The 15,491-nt window shown below is 37.0% G+C and overlaps 1 protein-coding gene across 3 annotated transcripts; it reads right to left on the bottom strand.

The window, feature by feature from the left end:
- Positions 1-1,006: 1,006 nt before the first annotated feature.
- Positions 1,007-12,867, bottom strand: LOC100891301 (zinc finger protein 271). Of its 3 annotated transcripts, none has more exons than XM_003730337.3 (4): positions 12,740-12,867; positions 8,442-9,242; positions 6,107-6,166; positions 1,007-1,258 (listed from the first exon to the last, which is right to left on the bottom strand). In XM_003730337.3, the coding sequence occupies exons 1-4, from the start codon at positions 12,786-12,788 to the stop codon at positions 1,254-1,256; spliced, it is 915 nt and encodes a 304-aa protein (XP_003730385.2). In that variant the 5' UTR covers positions 12,789-12,867; the 3' UTR covers positions 1,007-1,253. The 3 variants fall into 3 exon arrangements, 2 of the variants coding, with proteins under 2 accessions (XP_003730385.2, XP_011668759.2); XR_004065227.1 differs by lacking the exon at positions 1,007-1,258 and adding an exon at positions 3,490-3,939 and having other exon boundaries at positions 4,010-6,166; XM_011670457.2 differs by lacking the exon at positions 1,007-1,258 and having other exon boundaries at positions 3,490-6,166.
- Positions 12,868-15,491: the final 2,624 nt, after the last annotated feature.

The raw sequence follows: 15,491 nt of genomic DNA, 5'->3' as shown, positions 1-15,491 counted from the left end.
AGCAGTGGAATACTTTGTTACAAGTTCAAAGATGAATTTCTGAAGGTTTTAAGGAATCAAAATTAATAGAAAATTAACAATGAGTTTCAATACGAATAATAAACCTAAACAGGATTACTTTAAAGGTACTATGTCCCATTTGCAGGCCAAAAAAATGAAAAGGTTAACTTCCAACAGCATTTGAAAGATAATACTAATTTAGAACTTCCCTATAAAAGTGGGGCTAGAAAAAGTCTTCAAGTGGGAAAATAATGACTATTAGTTGTCAAATCGACTTAGGAGCTATAGAGCCAATAAGTAATAGTCTTGATTTTCAGACCATTGCAAAGATTCAATCAGTTTAATTTTGGCCATCACAAGAAGTGGGTTATTGATGTAGACAAATGCTCATGTACCCTTTACAGCTCATGTTATGTATGTTATTACCAGAGAAGAAAAAAAGCCAGTCAGTCACTCAATAGTATCTGACAGTGAAGTCTAGCAAGTAAACGGGTTTCCTTGCATAATTTGAATATTAGGACACTGCTAACATTTACATTTCCCAGATAGGACATACATGACATATTCATAATTCCTGCAAAGTTCTACAGAATTTGATGTTGGCTGCAAAAGGGACAGAGTACCTTTAAAGTGAAACAATCACCAAAACATGTTTTTATCTTGACACAAGGGGTTCCATGTGGCTAAACTCTCTTCAAATACTTATGAGCTTCCAAAATTAATATTACAACATAAATGCATTCTCAGTGAACATTAAAATGTCTTGTTGAGGAGACTACCAGTACTTTTTTTTTTAGGCGTGGTTTTGTTATTGTCAGTAGTTTTAATTTCTTCAAATAATTGATAATAAATATTGTATGATTAAAATAGCGTTAGGAGGCGCGATAGCTCAGTCGGTAGAGCAGTGGTCTCGTAATCCGGTGACCCGGGTTCAAAACCAAGGCGATGCGCTAGTGCCCTTTGTTAAGGCATTATTCCTCATTACCAGGTCCCTCAGAGAGGACCTAAAGCTGTTGGCCGTCTGGTTGCTTACTGAAAAGCATTTATGCTTTCTTAGCTGTCAGGTAAAATAACAACCAGTCAACCACCACCATTTAAGAAAGATATGTGTTTAATTCAATACTTCACATGTATGTACAATTTGTTATTATTTCATTACAGTCTATACTTATGTTTATATACTGTTATTGTATTATGCAGGGCTTCCTTGAAAAGCAGGTCCACTAGCAATCTTCCAGGGGAACTGAATAAAATTACCCTGTTGAAAAAAAAACATGAATAAATAAATATTACTTAAGACAAAGAACAATCTCATAGAATAGGGCGCACATGGTACCCAAGTACAACTTGGGTACCATGCACGCCCTATATACACAGAGTTTGATGTTATCCCAGGGGTCTCGGTCATGTAGAAATACTGTAAGCATGCGTGACCACAGGTTTTCCGGACACCCCTTAAACGATGATTTCTTCTCGAGCCAAAATATACCCTAAATGAGGATTTCACATGGTTTTTCCCCAAAATTCACACCCTTAACAGGTTTTTCACAAAAGTTTACTCCTAAACAAGTATTGCAAAATTGTAACCCCTCGAGTAAGCATTTTGAAGTGCGATAGGGATTACCATTTAAGTTGTTGACAATGTAAAATAAACCAAATTGCGCTTTTTATGTAAAGTTCACAATATAAAAATGTATTTCAATAGAGAAGCAATAACATCAACCTGTACACTTCCAAATGGGTTTAATGCACAGCCCATCATAAGTCCTTTCTTTGAAAAAAAGAATTACATTTCAAATTGGATCTATATTATATGAATACGTACCAGTACATGTAGTGTTTACAAAAAGAACACAATATACAATGAACAGCTACTATTCTACTATTCAAAACAAAATATAAATGTATATACCCTGGTAATACCTGAGGAACACATGTACAAATTTACTGGTAGGCAACCGGCAAGTCGGAGTCGGGGTCTTTAAAAATAGCCCTAAACGTGCACAGCAGGATTTTGAAAAAGTACCCTTTTTCTTGAAAATGGACGCAGACCCCATGACTTATACAAGCCGATCGCCTGTCTGATTCTCAAGACAATGATGATTGGAAATCAAAATTTCAAAAACCGTTCTCCTAAGGTTTGTTATAACACTACAGTCTATTGGGGAAAATGAGTATGGTAAAACCAGTCACTCAAAGATGTTTACCGTACTTTTTTGAGGCACTTCACGATCTGTTTGAATTTTTTTAGGGCCTCAATTTCACATCATATAACAGACACTGATAATGCTTAGGGCCATGCATCTCAGATTTAACATTGTTAAACAATGCCTTTAAGAACGCTTTTCAGAGAAAACCCTTTCTTAGAGTGTGAACTGTGTCTTTGTACCTGCTCAATGAGATTCCTTTTCTGATAAAATCTGTTCTCACATTATGTACGTTTATATGGATTTTCTACAGTATGTGTTGACAATTGAGTACACTTTTTCTAGAAAATCTTTTCTTACAGTGTGAACATTCATATGGCTTTTCTCCTCTGTGTGTAGCATAATGAGATGATAATTAACTTTTCTGAGAAAATCCTCTCTTTTTTCTTTTTTTTTAAACGTTTAGCCCTCCATAGGCTATTTTATTGAGTCAAACAAACATTTTTACAATTCAATGAAATTAAGTATTTCCTTAACTCAAACAAAACATAATACTTTCACATTTCTCTCCTTGTTGTTCATACGAACAAATGTTGAAGTTACTGCCATTTAGTAAAAAAAATGGTTATACATAGATATATACGAGATATAGAATAAATATATCTCTTGTGTTCATAATATTGAATAATTTTCTTCTTCAAAGAACTAAAATTTGGAATTTTGTTATTAATCTTTTGAACAAATAGTTGATGCTTAATCAAAGTCACCATGCAATTTAAAGCATCGTTTCTTTTGTCTTCAAAACCGAAAATTACATTTTCTAAATTAAACTCTAACCTTCATTTATCCATTTCACAGTTTCATTCCAGATTGATTTACTGATTTCACAATTGTAAAAGAAATGTACAATATCTTCCAGCTCTTTTTTACAAAACAAACATTTATCATTACTCACTATTTTCATCTTATACAGTTGCTTGTTCAAATACAGAATCCTATTTACTATCTTATGCTGAAAATATCTTAAACCAATAACTGGAGTAAAACAAAATATCACTCTATGATATTTCTGCATTCTTGGACATTCAGGGGTATAATCTAAATGGCATTCCCATTTCAGACATATTGAGTGCACACAATTTGTTTTTCCCAGAAAAGTTTTGTAAATTATATTGATAACCTTGTACTCATGTACTAATATATTGATATGTGATGGCATTAGAGGATCTACTACATTTTTCAATATGCATTTGATATCGTCAATTTATAGCTTGAGTTGCAGAATAATAAGACAAATAATTTAGTTTCAAGGAGAATTTTTTTTCTTCTTCAAACCGGTTCGAGTACGCCGTATTAATGGAATAGACGAGTTTTTGAATGCCTGCTGTTAGGCTGTTGTTGTTGCTGTTGTCAACAACACCTTGGATGTTAAGAGGCTTAAAACAATTTTTTTTTTAAAGAACAGTTTTCCTAGGCCTAAATCTCAGAGTTTTTTTGTTTTTTTAATTGATGAAATTGCTGATTGTAAGTGTGCACTATTATTAAGCAGGCAGCAAACCATGGTTGTACCATGCTTTGTTTATTGTGACGTCAGAGGGTAATTTGTTCGATCAATTTGTTCCATTGCACAGTGAAGTCACTTACACCTCACAATATACTTTGTACATGTACATCAGTGCAATGGTGCAAATCGATCATACAGAATTGCACGCCTGGAGAATGATGCCGTTCAACATTACTTTTACCGCATGTAATGTGATTAAGAATTGACCAATGAGGTTTCAAGAATCTTAGGTGTTGTATAAATATATGACACTTTTCTGAGAAAATCCTTTTTTACAATAGCAACATTCATATGGCTTTTCTATGTGTGCGGAGATGACGATTGAGTTCACTTTTCAGAGAAAAGCCTTTCTTACAATAGTAACATTCCTATGGCTTTTCTTGTGTATGTGTTCGAAGATGACGGTTAAAACTACTCATATAAGAAAACCCTTTCGTACAATAGCAACATACATATGGTTTTACTCCATTGTGTAAGAGGAGGTGTTCGTTAAGACCCCTCTTCCGAGAAAACCCTTTCTTACAATAGCAACATTCATATGGCTTTTCTTCTTTGTGTAAGAGGAGGTGTTGGTTAAAAGTACCCTTCTGACAAAATCCTTTCTTGCAGTATGAACATTCATATGTCTTCTCTCCTGTGTGTGTTCGGAGATGAAAATTGTGCTCACTTCTCTGAGAAAACCTTTCCGTACAATAGCAACATTCATAGGGCTTTTCTCGTGTATGTGTTTGAAGATGAAGGTTAAGAGCACTCTTCCGAGAAAACCCTTTCTCACAATAGGAACATTCATGTGGCTTTTCTCCTGTGTGTAAAAGGAGGTGTTGGTTAAGATTACTCTTCAGACAAAATCTTTTCTTACAATGTGAACATTCATATTTCTTCTCTCCTGTGTGTGTTAGTATATGACGATTGAGGGCACTTTTCTGAGGAAATCCTTTCTTACAATAGCAACATTCATATGGCTTTTCTCCTGTATGCGTTAGTATATGACATTTAAGTGTATTTTTCTGATAAAACCCTTTCTTACAATAGCAACATTCATATGTCTTTTCCCCTTCGTGTAAGAGGAGGTGTTGTTTAAGGTGGTATTTCCTAGAAAATACTTTCTTACAGTATGAACATTCATATGGCTTTTCTCCTGTGTGTAAGAGTAGGTGTTGGGTGAGATTGATTTTCCGAGAAAATCCTTTCTTGCAGTGTGAACATTCAAATGGCTTTTCTCCTGTATGTGTTAGTATATGACAATTGAGGGCACTTTTATGAGGAAATCCTTTCTTACAATAGGAACATTCATATGGCATTTCTCCTGTGTGTAAGAGGAGGTGTTTTTTAAGATTGCTTTTCCGAGAAAATCTTTTCTTACAATGTGAGCATTCATATGGCTTTTCTCCTGTATGTGTTAGTATATGAGAATTGAGGGCACTTTTCTGAGGAAATCCTTTCTTACAATGGCAACATTCATATGGCGTTTCTCCTGTATGCCGTCGTATATGACAATTAAGTGCATCTTTCCTAGAAAACCTTTTATTACAGTGTAAACATTCATATGGCTTTTCTCCTGTGTGTGTTCGGAGGTGATGGGTGAGAGCACTTTTCTTAGAAAACCCTTTCTTACAGTAGCAACATTCATATGGCTTTTCTCCTGTATGTGTTAGTAAATGTATATTGAGTGCACTTTTCTGAGGAAACTCTTTCGTACAATAGCAACATTCATATGGCTTTTCTCTTGTATGTGTTCGGAGATGACGCTTAAGAGTATTTTTCCCAAAAAATCTTTTCTCACATTGGGAGCATTCAAATGGCTTTTCTCCTGTATGTGTTAGAAGATGACGATTGAGGAGGCTTTTCTGAGAGAAACCTTTCTTACAATAGCAACATTCATATGGCTTTTCTCCTGTGTGTAAGAGGAGGTGTTGGTTAAGATAGCTTTTCCTAGAAAATCCTTTTTTACAGTGTGAACACTCATATGGCTTTTCTTCTGTGTGTGTTTTTAAGTGTTGGGTGAGATTGCTTTTCAGAGAAAACCCTTTCTTACAGTGCGAACATTCATGCAGCTTTTCTCCTGTATGTATTAGTATATGACGATCAAGTATACTTTTCTGAGAAAATCCTTTCTTACAGTGTGAACATTCATATGGCTTTTCTTCTGTGTGTGTTTTTAGGTGTTGGGTGAGATTGCTTTTCAGAGAAAACCTTTTCTTACAGTGCGAACATTCATATGGCTTTTCTCCTGCATGTGATCTCAAGTGGAGAAGAGGATGACTGGCCTGACATGATCTCTTACTGCAACATGGACACTGATGTAGCTTTTCTCCAGAATGTATCCTCATATAAATGTCGGGTTGATCTGTTGTGGAAAACACCTTGCCGCAATGTGAACAAAGATGAGATTTACCTCCACTGTTGAATGACATTCCACTTTCTACCGTGTCTTGTCCGTTGTCAACAATTTCACCTGGTGGAGAAAAAGAGAAAATTCATGTTATCAACACCTATAAGATACAGTGTAAGTCCTGTCACTTCAATTTGACACAGAAGTTTTTGGATTATGTTCTGAACTTCTGAGAAAAAAAAGGAATATGCCAAAATATACTTGACTCTTTAATCACCAATCCACATTTTTAAATATAAAATATTCTTTATAGTTTGAGCCAAAAGTATACCAAAAAAAATTAAGAGTATTTTGGGCATTCTTTTCTTAATAGAAGCAGAGTGTAATTCAAGCAGTGAGGCTTGGCCAAGCTAACCCACATACAATTCAGCGAAACTATTAAGTGGACTCTTGTTGTAGATGTAGTTTTAATTATCAAATAACTTTATGTATATTAATGTTAGCTTACCTGTCCTATATAAAAATAAACATTAACAAGTATATGCAAAGCAGAGCATCCCTTCGCCAAGTGCGCATGGCCTATATTTAACAATTTTTGCATATTTAAGGAGCTGTGACCTTTGACGTACATACTCAACAACATTACTTACATTATTGAATGAAAGCCACATTTTTGCAAACCTGCACCCCACATTTCAGTTACCATTTACCTGAAGAATAAGTAGCCGACATCTTGGACATTTCTTTTTTCAACCAACCGTATTTGAATATTCAATTTACGTAATCCCTACCTGGGTATTAAGTAAATCAATGAGATGTTCAACTAATCTTACAATAACTGAAATGTGGGGTGAACCGTGCAGGTTTTTATTCAAAGTCACAGATGTAACAAATAACAGTTTGTAACATGGAAATTACAGCATGTACCATCACCCCTATCCTGACTCCCATGAACACATCACTGAGTCTACCAGGGAAAGTTACAATGCTACAATAAAAAATGAAATTCTAGTTCACTCATGCATAAAAGTTTGGTTGAACAAACCATGAAATTCACTCTGCAAATCATGAATGTATCATATCACCCTAAATTTTGTAAGCTCCAAAGGATTTACCTCTCACAATATAATCCCTGCGCAACCTTATTTTCATACCCTTTATAAAAGTGAGCAGTGCTCACCCAAGCATGAATTATTTTCGGACTTTTTGGTGTCATATGAAAGTTGAGTCTATGAGCTTTCGATACATATAAAACTTTTTTCCCCAGAATCATATATTTTTTATTCGGCAGCCCTTTCAAAAGTGTATAGTTTTTTTGGGGACGCACGGTTTATCGTCCGGGTCATGTCATAGGTTAGTGGTTACTACCATTGTTCGGATGCATGAACGTACCATTTCACGGTTCTGAGATAAAAATTGGATAACTCTAAGTCCGTAAATTTCTCACTTAGAAATAGGTAATCAAAATTTGATTACTACACATACAATGTAGGAGTATACAAATATACATAGTATCTGCTTTATAGATAAGAAAATTAGATCTAAATATAGAAAATTGGGGGAGAAAATTTCGGGAACCAAAAGAGGTTCCGCTTCGGCTCTATCTATCTGCACGGTGCGATTCGCCTGGGATACCGTCTGTGTATGGGGAATGTAAAAAAATTCAGTTTTATTAAAGAAATGACCCATACGATACCCGTCTTACCAGACGGTTATTTCTGTCTATGCTAGCGCTAGCTATGTGACTTGTTTACTATTTTGCACGTAGTCCTAGGTATATTTATTTGTGTAGGAGTCGCCCATAAATTGGTGTGATGCCAGCTTGATTGGCATCGTCTATCTATGACCCTTCAAATAGTCATAACAAATTTCTTACTGAATGATGATTACATGATGGATGACTGTCATGACGAATTCAGCACCTTTTCTAATGCCCAAAACGAGGGGTATCTATAGTATTATAATTTATAGACGGCACTACTCCATCATCACATTCACAGAACAAGAGGCAGAGGCAAATGTAGCATGCACACGTACTTACACTAAATTGTCCCTCTAGGGCCATTGAGTACAAAAAAACAAACAAAAATTAACAAGCAAAGGTATATGTCCATTTTGTGGATTTTCACGTCTTTGACATGAAAATCCACAAAGTTGTTGCATAGGTATTATGTCAAATTTTGCGTTTGCGTGTCCCATAGGAGCCACCATACGGGTACCTCATTACACTGTTGTGCACAGCCTTAATTGAAATGACTGAATACTTGAGTGTATTTTCATAACATTTAAACCAAACCACCCATATAAAGTTAACAGTTAAATGTTTAGCAAAAAAAAACGTAATGACTCAGGCATACTTTGTATACAGGTTTCACTGGAATATCAATTCAAGTAATACCTTCTAGACTTGATGGAACACCTTCCTCTACACTTTCTCCTGTAGGTTCTTGCTTGATGTTGGTTTTGAGGGGTAACTGATGGATTTCCTCTCCAACTGTTAAAAAGGCCTCTGATTCTTCCTTGATGAGAACTTCTATGACTGATGGAATGAATTCATTCATGGGTGACAGGTAATGAACGGCATTGCTATCAACCTCTTGCTTGATGAGAACTCCTTCAACAAATTGAATAGTTTCCTCTGGAGGTGGCGAAGTATGTAAGGTCCAACTCTCTGCTTTTTGCATAATGTGTTCTGGGACTGATGAAGATTTGGAGGTCTTACTTTCCATTTCTTGCTTGTAAGTATGTCCTAGGGCTGTTTCTATGCACATATCTGTAAAATGCAGTGAACTCAAGGTCCTACTCTGAACTTCTTGCTTGATCCTATCTTCTGAGACTGACTGAAAACCTTCTGCTGCACTCCTATCCGTTGTTCTGAGAGGATTTGATGCCCCTCTCTCTGCTACTTGCTTGATCATATCTTCTGGGACTAAATGGACACTTTCTGCTGCACTCCTATCCATTGTTCCGAGAAGATTTGATGCCCCTCTCTCTGCTACTTGCTTGATCATATCTTCTGGGACTAAATGGACACTTTCTGCTACACTTCTATATGTGGTTTGGTGATGATCAAGTGTCCCTCTCACCATTTTTTGCTTGACTTCTAGGAATGACTGAACAGTCTCTGCTGCCATTAGATCTGCAGGCTGCACTGAATTCAAAGTCCTCACATCTGCTTCTTGCTTTAAGCCTACATTCCCTGAAAATAGAATGAAAACAAAGGTGTTTTACAGGATATCACAAACAGTACTATATTTCATACAGAAAACTTTCATCAGTTGGGGATAATGATAACATGTAGTTTCTAAGCTTCTACCAACCTTAAATTTGTTATGCAAGCTTTCATCCACTCCTGTGGACTTTCGTAAGCTAAGTGATCAGTCTGAGTCACACGTTTGCTTCGCTGCACTGCCTGGTGTTCTGGGATCACTGGACCAAAGATCGTAGACAATAGGTACCCAGAGTCCCTGTTTAGTGATGGCTTAATCCTCTTAATCCATTTGACTCATTCATCTTTCTTGACCAGAAGTTACTTTCAAAGTCTATTATGAAAGCATCCTGTGTTGAGGGCGTGTTCAGCTAATGCTGAATTGGATGGGTCAATCCGAGGGCTCTTTTGTGTTCTTTTAGACAACAGGCAGTGCAGCGAAACAAACGTGTGACTCAGACTTATCACTTAACTTGAGAAAGTCCACAGGAGTGGATGAAAGCTTGCATAACAAATTTAAGATTGGTAGAAGCTTAAAAACTATACAGTTGTATGTTAGTACTATTTTTTCTTGCAAAGGGAACCCCATAGGGAGGAAATCATATTCTGGGACTGGGTATTACCAATATATTGAAAATGAATAGAGGTAGTAGTAGAAGTAGTAATAGAATGTAGTAGAAGTAGTAGTTGTAATGGTAGTAGTAGTTGCACTGGTAGTTGTGTATTTGGCATTAAAGAAAATACATAAGGAATCAGAAATTGACAATTAAACATGAATACATGTACATGTACAGTAGATACCGGTAATGCAACCACTGATAAAGCAACTACTGGAATGCCAGGGACAGATTAAAGACCATCTCCAAACTGAAATGGATAAACCATATATCAAACTGGAGCTTATGAGCCATAGAATACAGTAATTGCTTTTACTTGCTCACAAAGTGTCGTGCAGAGGAGAACAAATTGTTTGAAAGCTTGAATTCACAAGCATCAGAACCTGGAACTAATAATCTCACCAAAAAAAAAGAAAAAGACTTGAAGATGTCTTTGTATTTACACTGTACAGGCTATAGCCAGCGGTCGCTTCGTCACATGTGTTTACGTACTGTCAACATAGTATGTATATCACTATGTGTTTACATTATAGTAGGGTGTCTGATCATGCACTGATGTTGTGTGCTAAAATCCTTCCCATAGAGATTGCACGCATCCCTATGCAGTCTACGTGCGTTGCGCGACCAATGCAAAGTTGGTCAATGATTTTATGAACAAATTGAAACTCAATAAATGAGGTGTCATATGGAAGAGCAGGTTTTTCTCCAAATTCCCCAAGGGGGTGCACCCCCTGAAATTCTAAAAATATCTTGGTCAAAACAGCGATTGTAATGTTGTTTGCATCCTAGCTCAAAAATTTGCCACTTTCCTGAACCGCGCCCCCCGGGTTTATGTCCGGCTAGACGTAAGGAATATATCTAGCCCCAAGAGATCACTCGCCCCAACAGTTTAAAAATACCTTTCCCCCCATTTGTTGGATCAGCTAATTAGGGAGGCGTGCGCTCTGCTCAGTCCAAACCATGGTTACATCGCGTAACATATGCACATAAATATGCATTCGGACCGCGTACAAATGAAACCCGAAAGTCATTGCATGTTGTAGTGAACGGATGGCTTGCAAATCGCGCTCTGAAACCCGGAAGTGAATGAACGTTATAGCCGATGGAGCCGTTTGGCTAAATTTAGCAAAACAACATAACTCTGCGCTTACGTCTGTTTCGTCGAGTCTGACCAAAATAATATGAATATTGCAGAGCTTTGGAGGGGCTGTATCTTTTGATAGAAACATCGGTGAGTCTTGAAATTTGAAATGTATTATTCTGATTACATTTTCTATTCACATATATTTTTTTTAAATGGTGAAAAACGATCCCAAATTGAAAATTGAAAAATCGTCCAGACACCCTAGTTACAGATTTTTACATTCAAATATTGCAAAAAAATTGCAACGAATCACCAATAAATATCGAACAGCTCGTTACATGTAGTTTAATGAATCCTTATTAGTAAATGAGCTAAATCAATATGAAACTAGAAATATCGCAATCTGTATTACCGCGCAATGCGAATGTATTCCCCGGCAGTGGCAGCATGGCATGGCCCTCGCGTACACAGATAACGCGTGGCGCGCGCGCCACGCGTTCCTGATGGGCCCGACCTAGCGCCACGCGTTCTTAAAAAAAAAAAAAAAAAAAAAAAAAAAAAAAAAATCATTTTTTTTTTTTGTTTTTTTTTTTGAAAAATCAGAAAATTCCGGATTTTCTGGTCCTAGAAATCCCCCAAAAACAGAATATTCTGAATTATTCGTAAGGGTTGGCAGGTATGGTATTAAAAATTCATCAAATTACTTGTAATACTTGTAAAGAATAAATTTAAATTAAAAAAAAAAAAAAAAAATCAAATTTTTACTTTTTTTTTTTTTTTTTTGGGGGGGGGGGGTCAAATTTGAGTGGCAGTGATTTTGTGTCATCCTTATCGAGGGAGGGACAAAGATCCCCTCTCCACTCCCTGGACCAGGCCTGACATAGAGATCACTATAACAATATGTGTGTAGATTAGAGTATAATGCATCTCTGTAGAAAATTTGAAAGAAAGCTGTATGAGTGTTATTCACCGCATTATACGGCAGCAGCACATTTACGGAATGCCAGTCAGAGGTCAACGCCATTGTGTAGAGATCTTAAAGTCACACGCTACACAAAAAAAGGGAACTAAGCTGTATCGCTCTGGTAAGATATTTGCTATTATTTCCTTATTTTTTCCTCCAAATTTGAATTTCCGGAAATAATTTGGAGTACGTAGAAGTGGCATAAAATCCATCGAGGCCACTGTCCAATATTAGTCGGGTGTGGGAAGGTGTAATTTCGGACACATTTTAGCGTTTGTTAACATGGTTCTCCGCACGCTTGTATGAGAGCCATTTAGCTAGCTGGTATCAATATCGTAAAAACATTACCAGGCTACCAGCGAGCCCATAAGGCTAACCTGACCAGACACTGGAAAAAATAACAGTGGTAAAAATTAGCTTATTTTCTTCATACATACTCAGCTGCATTACTATCCTGGCTGTGTATTAAAAGCTGTGGCTGTGCTATTGTTGATTCTGATTCTCAACATTTCAAACACCACTGTCCACTGTTCAAAACTCAACTGATTTCACTAAAAATTGGTACTTTAGTGACGGTTGATGACACCTAAATAGCATTCAAACACAATTTTGTTCAACTTTCCGATGTTAGACTTAGAAAGGATAATTACAAATTCAAATTGTGAATCTACTGTCAAACTTACCGATCAGCTGCATCGGCATGATTGTGTGCAGTTGTGTGTTGTGAGTGGATCAACTTTTCATGTATTCAAATGCTGCCTAATAACACGTAGAGTGCAGTGGTAGTACTACAGTTAGACATGCCGGGTCTACATGTACTTACCGGGTACGTTCACTGTTGGTCTGAAAATGGAGGAAATTGCGGTTGCCATCAAATTCTTGAACAAATTAATCTGGGAACATTTGAATGTGATCTCCTCTCAGGTTGTTCACGGATCCGATATAAATAAGAGGAGGATAACCACCAATAATGGGTACTATAGTGTCTCTAAATCGTATAATCGAAAAGGAAAAGGAGAATTTTGCACGTCTCGGCTGACGGTAATACAATCTAATCTCTTATATTACTAGTATATAAGAGATTAGATTTTGATGTTTTTGAAAATATCTTATGGCATTTTAACTAAATGATACTGACACCATTTAAAGGTGAGATCTTTCTGCCTGGGTCTTACTGTTTCAGATTGAATCTAGGGCTCAAACAGGCATAGAATACGGGGTTTACCCGCACTATATACAGAGAATAATTGGGCAAAATCCGTTTCATACTTTGAAGGCTTTTAAAACTATCGTATGGCATTGAAGTAAATAATGACCGAGACCCTTTTAAAGTTGAGATCTTACTCTTTACTCCCATATATGTCACATGCCAAAGTAATTTGTCTTTGCAATTTTAGAACCACATTAGGCGCATACCCAGGCACTTCCTGGAGATTTTTTTTGTTGTTTTGTTATGGTCCGCGAAAATTTGAAAAAAAAGGTTAAATTTAACGTCCCGCCCGACCTCTGGATCCACCACTGCCTTCTGATTGGTTAGAAGTTAGAGAACAGTACTCTGTCACGTCGCGAGACGTTGTATGTGCTTCGTTGCTGCACAAGTCACAAAGACGGTGATCTGGTACTACCCAAATTTTCACGTGTTTGGGACACATAACAATAAAAATCCCCGTTTGACACTTCATTAGAGAAAGAAGATGATTCGTTGTACCGTTCCCGACTCTTAATTCTTGTTTCGCCCCTCCCGCGCGAAGCACTGCAGCTATGACTTTTCATTTAAATATTAGTGAAAGAAGACGATTTGTTGTAACGTTCTCGACTCTTAATCCTTGTCTGAATTCAGTCCCCCCCCCCCCCCCCCCCCCCCCCCCCCCCCACCGCGCGAAGAAGACGATTCGTTGTACTGACTCTTAATCATTGTCTGAATTTTTAAAAATGATTCTTTGTCCGATAAAAAGTCACAATTCGTAAGGAAAAAATTGCCGGCCGGCCGACATAGGCCTACATCTTTCCGACTTCAAACTTCTGCATTGATAATAGTACACGAGGATCGAGCAAGAATACCGACACAGTATCTTTCTTGCTCCCCCGACGTGGCGACTCCACCCAACACCCCCCCCCCCCCCTCCTCTCTCTCTCTCTCTCTCTCTCTCTCTCTCTTATTCCCAGTGTCCCACCCTTTTCTCCTTGGCTCTTTACCCCCTCCTTCTCTCCTCTCTTTTACCCCCCGTTTCTTTTGTTTCCTTTTCCTCTTTTGTTTCTTTTCCTTTCTTTCCTCTCATTCCTCTTTTTCCTTTTTCTCTTTCATTTTTCTCTTATTTTTTCTTTCTTTTCCTTTCCTTTTTTCTTTTCTTTCCCTTTTCCTCTCATTTTTCCCTCCCCCTTTTCTCATTTTTCCCGACAGCAGCGCAATTTTACCGACAACATCCTGACAGGTGGGGTATCGCATCCCCACCCACACACACATATAACCCCCCCCCCCCCCTTTAGCGACGCCCCTGCCTGTCAGTTCTAATTCATCCTGGCCAAACCAGTGCAGATAGGATTTAATATAGAGGCGGCGCGCGATCGAGAGACCGAATTTGCCAATGCAAGGCGAATATAAGTGTAATACAATATTTTGTTATGGGGTCATGCATTTGGTTCAAATGAACATATTGGAAACATTATGCGATTTTATAATATCCAATGATCGTTGTCGCGTTTGAAATCGAGTCTCAAGTAATGCAATTGTAAATAATCAACTTTATGTTTCATAGATCCCTCTCAAGACTGATATCACTTTAGCTTCAAAACAATGTTTGTACTACAATCGACCGATTTGCTATCGCCGTTTGGAAATCATATATCATTAATGCATATGCTGAGATATTCATGGTCGCAGCTGAAATATTTGAAATTTACCAGCGAGAGCACCGGTAAAGTTTGATTATTTAATTTCTCGAAAGCAAATCTGTTTTATAGGGGCTGAATTTTGTAGTGCTTATAATACATATACAATTTTTGGTCATCCAAATACAACAAGATTTTAAAGAATAATACTATATCCATCCAATTTTCAAAATTTCTCAAAACTAATTTGCATTACCTTAAAACACATGTACTTACTAAAATTAGTGTTAATAAATACATTTTTTAGAACACTCGTTTTAATATGTCAAATAATTATTATGTGGAAAATTTCACAATTTTAGGAGGTTTCTTTCCTTTAAAAAAATGACTCTGGGCTAATATCCGTTAATACAGATCAGCATTTATCAGCACTTCCTGGATAAAAGGGCACCTTCAAATGGAAATCTCGAAGTGATAATATACATTTTGTTAGACATTGGTATATTTTATACCACCGCCTGATTTTAAATACAGTATCAAGGTTGATTTCAATATTTGTTTCTCTTTCGTTATAAACCATTCATGATATTGCTTTAATAAGCATCATACTTTGCGGTTGGGTGTGCAGGTCTGAATATCATTAATGTTCAGATTTGTGAGGTCGAAGTGCGAAAAATTACATCTCATAAAGAGGGAAAATCCCAACCATGATGGGGTTTATTAAGCACATTCTCATAACGGTAGAC

Source organism: Strongylocentrotus purpuratus, unplaced genomic scaffold, assembly GCF_000002235.5.
Source record: "Strongylocentrotus purpuratus isolate Spur 01 unplaced genomic scaffold, Spur_5.0 spur5_scaffold_2, whole genome shotgun sequence".
Lineage (NCBI taxonomy): Eukaryota > Metazoa > Echinodermata > Echinoidea > Camarodonta > Strongylocentrotidae > Strongylocentrotus > Strongylocentrotus purpuratus.
The sequence above is the reverse complement of the archived record's forward strand: the minus strand, read 5'-3'. Positions and strand labels throughout refer to the sequence as shown.

Coding starts and splice junctions, on each gene's coding strand:
- LOC100891301 (XM_011670457.2), bottom strand. CDS start 12,788: ATGGCAACCGCAATTTCCTCCATTTTCAGACCAACAGTGAACGTACCC. Junction 9,243..12,739: donor ACCAACAGTGAACGTACCCG/GTAAGTACATGT, acceptor TTCTATTTTCAG/GGAATGTAGGCTTAAAGCAA. Junction 6,167..8,441: donor TGTTCCATCAAGTCTAGAAG/GTATTACTTGAA, acceptor TTTCTCCACCAG/GTGAAATTGTTGACAACGGA.